Here is a 15,038-nt window from a genome sequence, read left to right as displayed (position 1 = left end):
ATGCATCAGGAATGATCTGACCTACATCAACTGTATTTATTTCAGCAGAAGCAACACTAGAAAGAAAATATTGTGACGTGTCACTCTGATTTTATGAATCTTTGCCACTTGTGTAACGCTAGTCCTCTTTATGGTCTATGCTTGTTTTTCTATGAGTTAGAATTATTTTTCAGTGTGAAGAGGTATATACTGTATTTTACCATAGATTGCTAATATTGAGTGTTTACATTATTACATTAGCATTTCTGTCACCAGATTCTTATATCAGACCCTTCATAGACCTGAACAACCTTGTCTGTGGTCTGCTGGTCGGTGCAACAGCTGCTGAGTCATCATGCACGTTTGCTTCCTTTTTCTCCTTAACTATTTGAGAATGGTTTGCAGACGAAACCAAGAGGCACAAAAAATTAATGGTCTGAACCTTTCTATGGCCTTGTGACTTTAAAACTGTCTAGGGTGGAGAAATGTGTGTAGCTGTTTTAGCTGACACCTGACACTTTGTGACACAACAAGTTTTTTCTTTGACTTTGGCACAACATTTAGAGCATTTGAGTTAATGTCATCTAAAAACACAGTGTGAGAATATTTGTAGCCAGGTTTTACACATTTATTTACTTAAATTTACAGCCTTAAAGCAGTACTTTTGCTTTTAATTGGGGTTCTGTTGAAAGGTTATGAATGATTAATACTTTGTATCTTACCTGTTGTAGATGGCTCATTGAGGGACCTCAATTTGAGAAAATTTGTTTAATTCTGATGGGATTATAGGTTAAAGGCTAGTCTGCAAAAAGCTGTGATCAAAGTGGATTACTGCCTTTCTACTAATTCTCACTTCAAAAGATCTGAACTGTCACTTTGAGGAGATTTGTTTCCGTTTTCTTTACTTTAATTTTAACCAGATTTATTCTATATTCAGACTTTCCTTTCTGTTTCCTCAGGGGTCTTTTACTCGTATGTGCAGAGGCAAGATGGAGATGAGAGCAATGCGGTGGAGGTGAAGCTGTTCAGTCACCGCTGGAGGAGGTGGCTTCCCCCAAAACCTCAAAACATGGACAGTAACCGGGCCAGCCAGGAGCACGATCAGGACCCAGGACCAGAGGAACCCGAAGGTTTTCCAGGTCTACTGTCTGCAGAAGATACCGACAACAGTTCTCAGATAGAGGTAACTCTAAGATGAATGCTATGTGCTGGAAGAGCCAAACATGGATGTGCAGTGATATACTCCTGTTTGAGCTGCTAAATGTTCCTTTAAACCAAAGTAGAGGTCAGGGTCCCTTTGTGGGTCATGAAATGCCAAGTGTGGTCTTGAGATGATCTTCTTTCAACTTTCAAGATCCAAAATGGACAGATTAGGCTGCATTCTACTGGTCCGTGCTTACGAGCCTCACCAAGGTCATTTCCAACAAACTGGCGAGTCCCAAAACCGCAGGTGGCCTGTGATTTTCACAAATCACTTCCATCTAACGGTTTAGCTTGTAAATCAGCTGATTTTGAGTCCTCAAAGCATGAACCAAACCTTCACAAGCCGGCAGCCTGACGAGGGCCATATTAGCTGCAGCTATCTTCTTGAATGTTGACAGACCAAGAACCAGCCAATTCCAAAAAATAAGGAAACCTATTATCATAAATCCCATTGTATATGTCTTCAGTGTCCTCCTGAGATTCTCAGCAGGACATGAGGGCTCTCCAGGACCCTGTTGCTTTGTTGAAAAGATTTTGTCGATTGTGTTGAAAGTCCAGTTGATCAGATCAATAATAGTAGTTTTCGTTTTAGATGTGTAAAATAGGAGCTCTGATACACAGAGAGCAAAAAAAACAGGAGGAGAACAGGAGAGGGAGGAGAATGTGTACGCCTCGTATGAGAACGAGTTGTACTACTATTCCTACTTTGCGTTTTTTCACTTATCGCAGGGCTTCAGGGTATAGATCCCCTGCGATAAATGAGGGAGTACTATACTTTTTTTTTTTTTTTTAATAAAACCATTTTTAAAGAAAACACTGAAGACTTGCATAAAGTCACTGGTGCAGTTCTAGTATTGTAGTTTATATTGTTCATCTGTTGTAGATTTTTGGTCACTATGAATATTTTAGATAAAGAAAATGCTCAAAATATCCAGATATATCTATAAGTAATATTAGTTTGCTCTTTTTACAAACATTCCTTCTTATATTCTAATTCAAGTATTTGTCTGGGCCGTTCCTAAATACCCTGTATGATCTCATCCTTAAGGCGAAATATGAATTTTCTCAAAAAGGCTGCTGTTTAGTAATGAATAAGAAGATGAATGGCACCTTAAAGGCATATTATTTCATATAAAATAAATCTCAACCCTCAGGTGTTCATCTATATTTTGTGTGGGCATGGATCTTATTCAATTTGACCTCAGAGGCTCGAGAGCAGGAAATTAACCCAGACTCCAACACTGTTGATTGGTGGACGTGCAGGAGATTAAAAGCTGAGTTTGACCTGCGCTTGAGTCTGTGGGAATGAAAGGCATCAGCTGGTCTCTTTGTTGTGGCGTCTCGTCTGCTGCTCCACACCGAGGAGTTCAGTCGTAATGACGGTGGCCGCCCGGGTTTAGACAGCTCATTAGGTTTCTCTGTGGCTTCTAATCATCTCAGGTTCACAGCTTCATGTCTCGCAAAGAAGTTGGAAGCTTTGATCGCCAGCTGTAAACATTCACCCACGCACGAGTGTACTCGGGCCACTTTAAACTGCTTCCACTGAGATGTTTCAGCGAGCTGAAGTGAACGACTTCAGGGATCAACTTTTTCATCCTGAAAAAACAACTGAGGAAAGAAACAAAACATCCTCTACTGTAGGAAACATCTGCACCTGGATGCTTGTATCAAGCTGATACCAGTGCATCAAGGTGAACTAAATCCACAAGTTGTTGCTCTGCTGCCTCTTAGGAGAAATAAAATTAAAAAAAACATTTTGGTAAATCTAAATTGTCCCTAGGTGTGAGTGAAAGAGTGAATGGTTGTTTGTCTTTGTCTCTGTGTGTCACTGTGATGGACTGGAGACCTGTCCAGGGTGTCCCCTGCCTCTCACACAGTGATAGCTGGACATGGACACTACTGACCCCTGTGACCCATAAAGGAAGAAGTGAGTAAAGATGATGGATGGATGGATGGATGGATGTGGTGACCTGCAGCAGAATTATCATTATTATTTTGGCCTGATTTTAGTTAGAAAGTTGGAAACATCTGACTCACAACATAAAAATATTACAAATATGAGGTTAAACAGGTATATAACTGAAACATTCAGCAAACCTACCGGCAAAGCATACAAATTAAATATCCATCCATATTTGTCCATTGTTTTGATCAATTTTGTTATGGTTAAACCCTTATTTGTAGGGTTTTCAGTCTGGGAGTGAGCTGTTTGTGGGATTCAGTTTGGTTTGGTGGGCTCCTCAGACTGAAGAAGTCCTTTGGATGAAGCGCAAAACGTCTCGGCAACAAAAGAAACCATCCAGATGAGCTGATTGAACATTGTTGGATTTATACCTGGATTAATGAGCATGGACTTTGGTCCTTGTTTGTAGAATCTGACTTTCAGTAAATTAGGATTCAACCAGTTTGTGGTGCCAGTCACCATGATGTTGGCTTGTTACAGGACCAGCCTCTGTGCTGAATAAACTCCCATGTTTAGAGCTTGGATTTATGCAAATGGACACAAACATTCAACAACATTTCAACTTGGACAAAAACAGATCGATTTTATGTTATTTTAATTTACAAAGTACTTTATATCATTCAAACAACATCAGAATCATCGCTGGTGTTATATTATGTATCATACTACAAAGGTTTGGGAAAACTTAATTTTTATTACCTTATTTTTCTGACTATAAAGTGTACTGGATTATACGGTGCATTAAGCAAAACAAAACCACCACAGGAACACTTCCTGTGTTTTTTGTTTGAGCGCCGTGTACCACATAAAATAGGTTTGAGGTCAATTAATACATAAGGCACACTGGATTGTAAGGCTTACTGTTGATTTTTGAGTAAATTAAAGGATTTTACGTGCGCCCTATAGTCCGAAAAATACGGTACCATTCCTATACAGCGTTTATGTTCAACCTAAGCATATGTGGTAATAACAGTACAGTTAATAAATGTTATACATGTATTTAAGTGACCTGGAGTGCCACAAGAGAAATATAATTTCACAGGGGTTTAAAAATGTCGGATTGCACATTTTGTCTGCAGGATAGATGAGTTCAGATACATCAGATCGACAGCTGTCATCAGTAAATCCTAGCCTTATTAATTTTATGGCTGTTTTGGCACAACTCAGTACCAGTAGATATGTGAGGAGAAAAAAAAAACTTAAAATTGTTCCTTTTTTAGCAGGATGTAAAAGTAAACGTGTCTGGTAGATTAACCAGCAACACACGGGATGTTTGCATTCATTTGTTGTCGAGATCAAAATGGAGCATTTTTGCTTCCCAGTCTGAATACCAAGCAGACATAAAAATGAAACCCTGACTCCCAGACAGATTGATTTTAGTAAGTCGGTATGATGTATCTTCCTGAGTGGACATTTACAGTCTGGGCAGCGTTACACACTCAATTCATCCTGACAAAGCAACAGATTTACAGACAAACGTTAGAGGACGTTGTCATAAGATGCTCAGAGCTGCTGATTGATTAAAACTGCCTTTTCTTCACAATAAAATTTAAAAAAAATGCAGCCTTCCTGTGTTCACGTGAAAAGAGATTTATCACGTTCACTGTCATGTTCACACTGAAACTGAACTACAGTCTGTCTCAATGCATTCAGGGTGACTATAACGGCGCTAAGCACAATTTAGTTGGATGTTTGGGTCTTTATATCATGATGCCGCCTCCTGTTTAACATGCTTTGAATCACTGCAGTACAGTTGTGTTTCATATTTAAAACCTGCATTCATTTGTTTGTAGTGTGTCAGTTTGCTGAGAGATTCCCGTAGACTAAAGTGTTGGGAAATATATTTTTTGTTTATATTATTTATAAACCCTTCCCACACTCTTGCAATGTTCTAAACTCTTAAACCTACGTCATTTTAACAACATACTTATATGTAGCTACTAAATTTTACTTACCAGCTCAGCAGAACAACAGCGGCTCGGTTCCGGACAGCTTGGTTCTGTTTCGGCAGACCTTCCCTGCCAGTTCTGGTTGACTCACTGGCTCAGGGTAGTGGCGGTGGGCTCCAGAGAGAAGCCGGACCTACGGCTGCGCGTCCCCACTTGGAAGTCCTTGTGGGCCGGCTACCAGCTCTCAGGTTCACCGATGGGTGTGGAGGTCCAGTTCTGTTCCAATTCTGGTCCAGTTCTGTGCAGGCCTTGAGCGCTGAAGTGCATTTTTGATGGGGTGGGGGGGGGCACCTTCGGATGGCCAGCACGGGACTAAATTGAGTCCAAATCTGGATGAAAAAGAGTCCTGGTGGGCTCCAGAGAGAAGCCAGACCTACGGCTGTGCGTCCCCACCCAGAAGTCCTCGTGGGCCGGCTACCAGCTCTCGGTTTCACCGGTGGGTCTGGGAGTCCGGTTCTGTTCCGGTTCTAGTCTGGTTCCGTGTGGTTTTCTGAATCCACTGGGTGCTGAAGTCACTTTAAAGGACCAAACATTTCGGATCAGATCAGAACTTTCCCTCTAGTATTATTTCAGCAGAAGGCAACTGGGCTTCTGGGTGGGGCACTGTTGGCTTCTGGGAAACGTAGTCCAAGTGGCAATATAGACTTATTGAGAGAAATCTGCAAAATGGCGGCACCTGTCCGAAGTATTTTATTTTTTTGTTAACTTTTTAATGTACATTATCCCATACTGTCCCAATCACTTGAATAATATTAAAGTTGACAATCGTGTCGTATACTTTTATTTTTCCTTCTTGTTCAGTCTTACTTTAAAAAATGACGAAAGAGCGAGTCCGCGAATGTTGAACCTTGAAGCAGCGAGGGACTACTGTATTTAGTTTATTTTATGCGGCATGGCAGCAACAGTAGTTAGAGCTGTCAGCAAGCTTAGCAAGAAGGTTGCAGGTTTGCTTCCTGGTCTGTCTTTTTTATTTTTTTTATTTTTTTTATTTTTTTTTTAGCTCAGTTTTAGTGTAGAAACATTGTGAAGTGTTTCAATGAACTTATCATCATCACTCAAATTTATTTATTTATTTATTTATTTGTTTTAAAGAAAGAGAAGAAAGAAGAATAAATAAATAATAAAAGAGAAATAGATAAGACGAGAGACCACCACGACAAAACAACATGCACAGCACAATGCCACCCACAATATCACCATTAAAACATTCGACATCGCACAAGGAATCATCTAGCTTCCACCACTACCCAACCTAGCGTGCATCTGTCAAAGCACCTGAATCCAAACACCCGCGCAAGCACGCCCGCCACCACCAGATTTCTCCAAAAGAATGCCCAATAGTGGACGCGGGGGCCCACAGACCCGCCCCCCCAGGACACAATGGCAACATAGGGAGGACCGGAGCCACAGACACACAGCGGCCCACAGGCCCGGAGCCCCAAGAGTCTCCCAACAGGGAGAACCGCACCCCCCCAGAGAGGAGCAGAGGAAAGAACCGGGTGACCCCAGCCACCACAATGCAGAGCCTCCAGGAAGCTGCAGCGACGAGCCCACAGGTCCGGCCGGCGACCCATGCCCCCTCCCCAGGTAGATCCGGCCATGGACACCGAGCCCCAAGCCCCGAGGTCATACCACCCCCCAGCAGAGCCCCGACAGAGCCAGGGCACCCAGGCCCCGCCAGGCAGCAACCAGGGCGGACCGACGTGCACCCACCACCCAGCCCAGACACAGAGAGCCATCAATGCACCGGCGGCAAGGGGGTCCCCCGCCAAAGGGGGGCACGACCGGGGGGAGTGGGCCCCACACCAAACGTGGGGCCCAAATTGATCCAAGAGAGGGGGGACCACCAAAAACCCAACCTGAGCAACCAACAGGCACACACAGATAGCCCGACAGAATCTCTGTCGGGCCGACTGCATGCACCATCTACCTGACAGCGACCACAGGCCGGCCCCAGCCCAAGGGGCAGAGCAGCAGGGAGCCACAGCTGAGGAGGGCTCTCACATCAAGAGCTCCGCACCATAGGCCCGGAGACGCCCCAGCACGCCACCCATGCACCCCCCACCCCCCCACCTCCCGCGAGTCCGCGAATGTTGAACCTCGAAGCAGCGAGGGGCTACTGTATTTAGTTTATTATATGCGGCATGGCAGCACAGTAGTTAGAGCTGTCAGCAAGCTTAGCAAGAAGGTTGCAGGTTTGCTTCCTGGTCTGTCTTTATGGGTGTATTTTGTACGTTCTTCCCTTGTACTTCCAGGTTTTCTCCGAGTACTTCGGTTTCCTCCAACAAACAAAAATCATGCATGTTAGGTTAATTGATAACTTGCTTAATAGGTAAATTGCCCCCAGGTGTGGGTGAGAGTGTGTCTCTGTGATGGACTTAAGACCTGTCCCACCTCTCATCCAGTGACTGCTGGGCATGGACACCAGCTCCTCCTGACTCGGACTGAAGAAGCTGGTATAGAAAATGGATGGATATAAGCTGCACAACTACAGAGAAGAGTATGTTTAAATTATACATGATTCCTGGATTGACCTTCGATTTCATACTGAATTTATTTCCTTTCTTTTGAAACAGAGCTTATCATCATTTATTCATTCGAAAAATAGAAGCTTTTATGGGAAATTTGTCTTCTTCTTCATTTAACTTAATTTTCATGTTTATTTACAGTTATTGTATATTTTCCAGAGCTAAAGATTTAAATCAATAGCTAGCAATTATATTTTTTAAGACATATACAGTAGTCCTTTTCGACTTTGCGGTTCTTTTATCGCAGACTCGCTCTATGGCGGTTTTTAAAATACGATTGGACATGACACACAATTGGCTGATTGATGGATGCACGATCGGCATGGAATTTTTATTTAAATTAAATCTCTTTTGTTATTATTATTTAGCACCTGCTGCACCTTTGTGCAGTCCACACTGCAGGATAAGCTTCCTGCCGCAGCTGAACAGCTGATCAGATGTTCAGCATGCAGAACGGAGAAGTGGGCGTGGACAAGAGAAGGTGGCAAAGAGCAGAGGAGGCAGAGAGCTGAAATCATGACATTATGTGCTCTTTTGGAGCGTTTAGAGTTTAGAAACATTGTTTAAACTATTGCAAGAGTGTGGGAAGGGTTTAAAATACCTTTATATATATATATACACATATAGTAAAATAAATTACTACTTACAACTTGTATTTCTATTCCTACTTTGCGGGTTTTCAGGGTACAGATCCCTAGCGATAAACGAGGGGCTACTGTACTTCTATTTCTGTTCTACTGACAAAGAAAATGTAAATTGTTCTGGACCGGTATGTTAATGTTTCACCACCAGTCCCACCAAGATGCTGTAAGGAGTCCGATCCCAGCGAGACATAATGGATGACGGGCATTATCAGCTGAAGATGAGCTGCAAACATGAGTGATGGCAACAGCTTAATGCATTTTTCACCGTTTACGACAATGTCAGTGTGCAAAGTGCTGTTTTAGGTAGAAGAAGCTTCTTAATACTAAAATACTGATTCATTAATTCAAATGACAGCTGAGGGATTACAGTTTTCAGCTAGCTTTTCTTCTATCACACAAAAGAAAACAAGCAAATCCCAGCTCCAACTATCAAGACAGTTTGAAAAAGCTTTATCATCAGACTTTGGGAGGAAACTGGCCAAACTTCAATAGGGTTAAGCTTTAAATATTTTTATTCAAGGTCTCTTCTGTAGTAGAACCATTCACAAGTGAAAATACTGCATGTTTGCTCAACATTCAGGTCTCATCAATATTGATGCTGTTGACAGCTCAAGTAAAAACTACAGAGAAAGAAAAGGGGATCCTGTTTGTGCACATTCAGTTTCTGTTTTCTTTACTAAATGTTAGTATATCGGTTCACGATGCTTTGATTAATTATTCTAGTAGAGCAGAGGCGTCTGAGTCTCCCTTTGAGCGTTTCCGTGCAGAATCTTTACCTCTGCATTTGTCTGCACTGAGTTGTGTGAAAATAAAATGTTTCTGGCAAACGTTTACCAGACAAGATGTAGGCGTAGCTATAAATGTAGATTAAAAAGTGCACACAAAATGCTTTATAGGATGTGTATGCAATAATAAAAATCCAACTTTATTGATAGTTTTGAAACACAATTTTAAAAGATTCACTAAAATCAGTTCAAAATTTAAAACAAGTTTATTTACAACAATTCTTTAATCCGTATTTACTCACTTAAAGCTTGAAATTGTGCAGCATGAACATCTATCTTTTAGCTTCTAATAGCCTTTAATTTAATAATTTCATTATGTTTCAGGGGCAGCACGATGGCGCAACTGGTAGAGCTGCTGCCTCTCTCTGCAGGTCCTCGGTTCAAATCCTGGTCTGGGGGTCTTTCTGGGTGGAGTTTGCATGTTCTCTTTGTGCATGCGTGGGTTTTCTCCAGGTACTCCGGTTTCCTCCCACAGACCCAAAACATGCATGTTAGACTGATTAGTAACTCTAAATTGTCCCTAGGTGTGAGTGAGAGAGTGAATGGTTGTTTGTCTGTATGTGACCCTGTGATGGACTTGCGACCTGTCCAGGGTGTACCCCGCCTCTCGCACAGTGATTGTCGGACATGGGCACCGGCGACCCCCGTGACCCAAAATAGAAGAAGCGGGTAAAAGATAATGGATGGATGGATGTTCAGGACAAATATTACCGTATTTTTCGCCATACCTGTCGCACCGCCCTATAAGTTGCATCAACCCAAATGTGTCTAATAAAGTGGACAAATCCATAAATATATCGCTTCGCCGTATACGTCGCATCTATCATGCGTCACTGCTGACGCGTCACGTTTGCTACGCGTCACTGCTGACAACTCGAAAATGTGGGCTGAACCTGGAAATGTGGGCTGATATTGTGGCAAAAATCAATGGGCTGCCAAATGGCTGCCACGGGAGGGTGCACAGGAGGACTTTAACAAGAATTTAACAAGATTAACACTTGAAAACCATTATTTGTTTGCTCTAAATTATAGTAAAGGTGTGTCTCAGTCTACCTTTTGCTTAATGAATGCACTTTGACGGTCAAATCATCTGCATTTCTTCGAAATTTAACAAGATAAACACCTAAAAACAATTATCTGTTTGCTCAAAATTATATCAAAGGTGTGTCTCAGTTGAACTTTTACTTAATAAATGCACTTTAGTGGTCAAATTAGCTGCTGTTCGCTGGGACGGTGCAGCTGGTTTGACTTGATCCAAGCAGCGAGCAGAACGAAGGTGGAGGGTTATGGCAAGTTGATTGTGTCATTAATAGCTGATGAAGATTCTGAGTCATCCAGGACATGGTAAATTAAAAAAAGTTCAAGACAAAAAATAAAGTATTAAGTATAATAAATAAAGTCCAGTTGTTTTTGTATTGAACTTTTTTGAATTTGTCATTATAGCCACGTTTAACTATTACATGATACAACGGCTTGCCTTACTGCTACTACTCTGCTGCCATCTAGTGGCTGAAAATTGTACTGTTGAATTGTTTTCAATCAGAATGAATGAAAACGGTCATATCTCAGCCAAAAATTGGTTTATAAATATGGGAAAAATCCATAAATATGTTGCTTCGGCCTATAAGTCGCAGGTCATGTAATTATGCAAAAAAAACAAGACTTATAGGCCGAAAAATACAGTATAAAAATATTACAAATATTATTGCCTGCCTTTTGTTTTTCAATGCCAGACAATTAGTCTGGAATTATTTTTATTGCATATTATTATAATAATTAAAATGCTCTGATCTGCCACCATTTTTCCTCACAACTGTAAGGGAAACATTAAGATTAGTAATTGGACATTGCATGCTCTATGATCAAGTGAAACGAGTTTTGATCAATAGATTTAACAAAACGTCACCCATGACAGCCTCTATATTAGTGATTTTAAATATTTGCATATTTGCAATTAAAGTTAATTAATATGGGTTTAAAATATACAATGTGGTTTTTTTTTTTTTTTACATTAAACTTGCCCTGCATGTGTGTCAGCTTCTCCTTTTTCTTTGGAAACAAAGCGCTAAACAAAGTTGCCAGAAGGGACTTTTTCTTCTTCTTGACATAAATCATCTGCACAGAGAGCTGCGATGAAAGGCTTCTGGCAATACTAGATTACCCCTTCAAATAAATCAGTCGTAACACCACCAGCACGATTGAACTCCCAAATTTCTCCTACTTTCAGTTCCACAAAGATGCCCCCTAATCTGCAACAATAGCCCTCTTTGTCTGATGTTCAGGGCTGGACTTTGAGGCGAGGTTTCACATTATAAATCTCCACGAAAAAGAAAATATTATTCCTTGAAGCAAAATGAACTGAAAACAGAAGTATTGGCCTTTTGACAATCAAAGTGAAGTAGCTCCGACAGTTACCAACCATACATCAAAGTAACCACAGAGCTGCATGTTTTCCTATTAGTCAGATCGCCGTCTGAGGAAGTAAAACCCCTTCCCAGCTCTTCGTTCAGCACATTAACTTTAATAGTGTTTTAGATAAAAGACACATCTGTAATGTATTATTAGACTCATAGGGAAAGAGATAACGCAAGCATTCTTCCTAATTCTGCACAGAAAACAATAAAAGTCTACAGACTCCTGCTCCTTGGTTTTACAAAAGTCCATAAATGTTCCCGTTATAAATGGTTAACCTGACTTTGAAGTCTAGTTCCAGCCTTTGAAGGAAACAGGAAGTTGGTTGGCTTCTTCTAACTTGCTTAGCAGACATTAAACTAATACGTGTGCTGATTGAACTTAAGAAAGTTTACAGAAGAGCGGAGAACATACTGAGTAATGTAATTGGCTGCATTGTCTTAAAATCTAATTAATAACGATCATTTGCTTTGGAGCAGAATTTGAAATATATCGACTTTCTGTTCATCTTTTCATTCATCCCATTATGTAAACTCGTCTTTTGTTGTTCTTTAGGAGGACACGGACCACAACTACTACACATCAAGAACATACGGCCCCTCAGACCCTATGAGCAAAGACTTGTGGGTAAATATCGAGCAGATGGAGAAGGACAAAGTGAAGATCCATGGGATTCTGTCCAACACACACAGACAGGCTGCGGTAAGTCAAACACCACAACGACATTCAGGAAATCATCACAATTTAGACAAACCCATCAACTGAAAACATTTTCCAATCATGTATCTTGTAACAGCATTTTCTACTTTCTGATGCTTCAGATTGAAGCTTCATTTAATTGTACGTGCACACATGACCTTTGCAAAGTGAGCCACAATGAGAAATTTTTAAACATGGAGTAATTTGCCTGGTGAAATAAAGGTTAATAAATAAATAAACTACTCTCTTTATCTGTTTAAAATAAGTTTTAAAGTTTTCTGTCATAATATATATTTATACAGTAGTCCCTCGATTATTGCGGGCGTTCAGTTCCTATCCGCCCACAATAAGTGAAATTTCATGAAGTAGCGACATTATATTTATTTTAGTATATATATATATATATATATATATATATATATAAAGGCTTTATAAACCCTTCCCACACTCTTGCATCGTTTTAAACTCTTAAACCTACGTCATTTTAACAACATGCGTACAGTATACTGTATGTACTGTACAGTACTGCAAAATTTTATATGGTGATTCACCAGCCTTGGTCCGGTTCTGGTCCAGTTTTGATCAGCTCTCTGCAGCCGTTGAGCACCAAGACGCTTTTAGAGAGAGCCGGACCTTCAGACAGCCAGAACAAAATCACACAATGGTCCCGATCGAGTCCAAATAATCCAGAGAAATCCGATGGAAAAAAATCCGGGTGAGCTCGGGAGAAAAACGCTCCCCGCTCGAGAAGCTTCCTGGGCTGGCCAACAGCACTCAGATTGACTGATGAGGCTGAAAGTAGTTCTGGTCTGGTTCTGGTCGGGTTCTGTACGGCTCTCTGCAGTCACTGAGCGCCAAAGTCACTATGAATAAAGACTGAACGTTTTAGTCAGGTTCAGATCGGATCAAAACTTTCCTTCCATATCGGCAAAAAGCATTGTTGAGTTCTGGGAAGTGCACTGTTGCCTTGTGGGTAATGTAATTCTTTTGGATTGGCGATTGAAGGAAAACTACAAAATGGCGGCGCCTATCCTAAAAAAAAATTTTGTCATTAGCTTTTCCCAACCACGAGTACAGTGATATTACTGTACAGTCCACATTTGTGTGTCTTGTATATTTTTGGTCCAATATTATGGACAAACCGCGATAGATCGAGTCCGCAGAAGTCGAACGGCGAAGTAGCAAGGGACTTCTGTAATGTTGTTTATTTTGGTCAAATTTTAAGTCTGTGTCCATTTTTTTCTACAGCACATTTAAATAACAGAAGTTGAGCAAGGTGGTTAATAAAAATACAAAAACTTAATAACTGAAGAGCCTTCCTGTCTCTGTAAGCTATCTGATTAAAAGGTTAGAGATCGATGTATTCTTCGTGCAGATTTAAAATCTCTGCAGCAACGTTTAAAGCTCCCCTCCCTCCATGTCAGAGCCGGCAGGTGACCCATGTGAGCTGCATACAGATGAAGTCACACAAGGCAGCAGCAGCAGAGCAGAGAAACAAAGCATCAAGGCAAAAAACCAGTATCCTGAGTGAACAATAGCTGGTGAGGAGAAAGAAAGAGTCCCACATTGTTCATTCTGCTCCTCCACCTCTCATGATGGATTGAACAATGCAAGCTTCAGAAAGTCTTGGCTTAAAGGCCGCGTAGAAACAATTTGGGACGTTTCTCTGACTTTGGCTCAGTTTGACAAATCAGTAAGTGAATTTCCCAATTTAATGGTCAGCCAAATGATTGTGGAGTCCAAAAGGACACGGGGGAAGTCTCAGCTGAATAACTGAGGAGAAAACCATCTGTGCTGAAATGATCCGTGGCTCGGTGTCAGAGGACTAATATTTTAAAGAAATAGTTTACTGTGGTGATCGTTAAAGTCGCGAGAAAAACCTTAAAGCTCAAGAGAGCTCGCTCGCTTCCAGCTTTACTGCCTGCTCTGACTTTGGCCGCGATAAAAGATAGAAAAAGAAATGGCTGATGAGGTCAAAAGCCAGCCACAGAGGTCAGCTCCATCACAGAGAGCCAGAGAAGTTAGGCACTAGATTAGCTGCACCGTCTGAGCGCTTCTGGGTGGTTTACCCCAGGATTACTGGTGCATGACCACATAGATGCAATTTTTACTGTGAACTGTCTATCTCTATACCCTTGCCTGGCTGAGACTGTGGTGTAGTGTACAGAAAATATGATAGATGCATAAACTTTGAACGTAACATGCAAGAAAATGTCTTTAAATATGCATTTGTGACTGCCCAGTTCTGCCAGAGAAAACAGAAAACAAAATATAAATAAAATGCAGGAATGTGGTCACACATTTAATTTATTTAAAGCCATATTTAGGATCTTTTAGTGTGGAGGATAGTACTCCCTCGCTACTTGGTGGTTCGTTTATCGTGGACTCGCGCTATCACAGTTTTTCAAAGTAAGATTGGACATGACACACAGTTGGCTCGGCATGCATTTTTATTTGAAATGAATTATTATAAATCATTTTGCACCTCCTGCACCTCTGTGCAGGCCATACTGCAGGATAAGCTTCCTCCTGCAGCTGATCTGCTGCTCTCTGTGCAGAGCGGAGAAGTGGGCGTGGCCAAGACCGCTTGCAGCTGGCTGAGTGCAGCCGGAGGCAGAGCTGAAATCATGACATGCTGTGCTCTTTTAGAGTGTTTAGAGTTTAGAAACATTGTTCAGAATATTGAAAGATTGTGGGAAGGGTTTCAAACACCTTTATTTATATAATGGGGGCTGAGATGGTGTAGCGGCAGGGCAGCCAGCCTGGGACCCTAAAGTCCCAGGTTCGATCCCCAGTTACTGCACACCTTGTGGTGTCTCTGGGCAGCACATCTCATCCCCAAAATGCCCCCTGGGCGCTTTCAATATACATATATA

The 15,038-nt window shown here is 41.4% G+C and overlaps 1 protein-coding gene across 1 annotated transcript in view; it reads left to right on the top strand.

Moving 5' to 3' along the window:
- plxdc2b (plexin domain containing 2b) overlaps window positions 1–15,038 on the top strand; it is a 109,339-nt gene that overhangs the window by 42,512 nt on the left and 51,789 nt on the right. Inside the window, exons 2-3 of the mRNA XM_037693940.1 lie at window positions 939–1,162; window positions 12,019–12,165. Coding sequence (XP_037549868.1) covers window positions 939–1,162; window positions 12,019–12,165 — 371 coding nt within the window. The remainder of the gene's footprint in view (window positions 1–938; window positions 1,163–12,018; window positions 12,166–15,038) is intronic.

This window comes from Nematolebias whitei, chromosome 20 (genome assembly GCF_014905685.2).
Source record: "Nematolebias whitei isolate Nwh7 chromosome 20, NemWhi1, whole genome shotgun sequence".
NCBI classification, from domain to species: Eukaryota; Metazoa; Chordata; class Actinopteri; order Cyprinodontiformes; family Rivulidae; genus Nematolebias; species Nematolebias whitei.
This window is presented reverse-complemented; position numbering and strand designations above follow the sequence as displayed.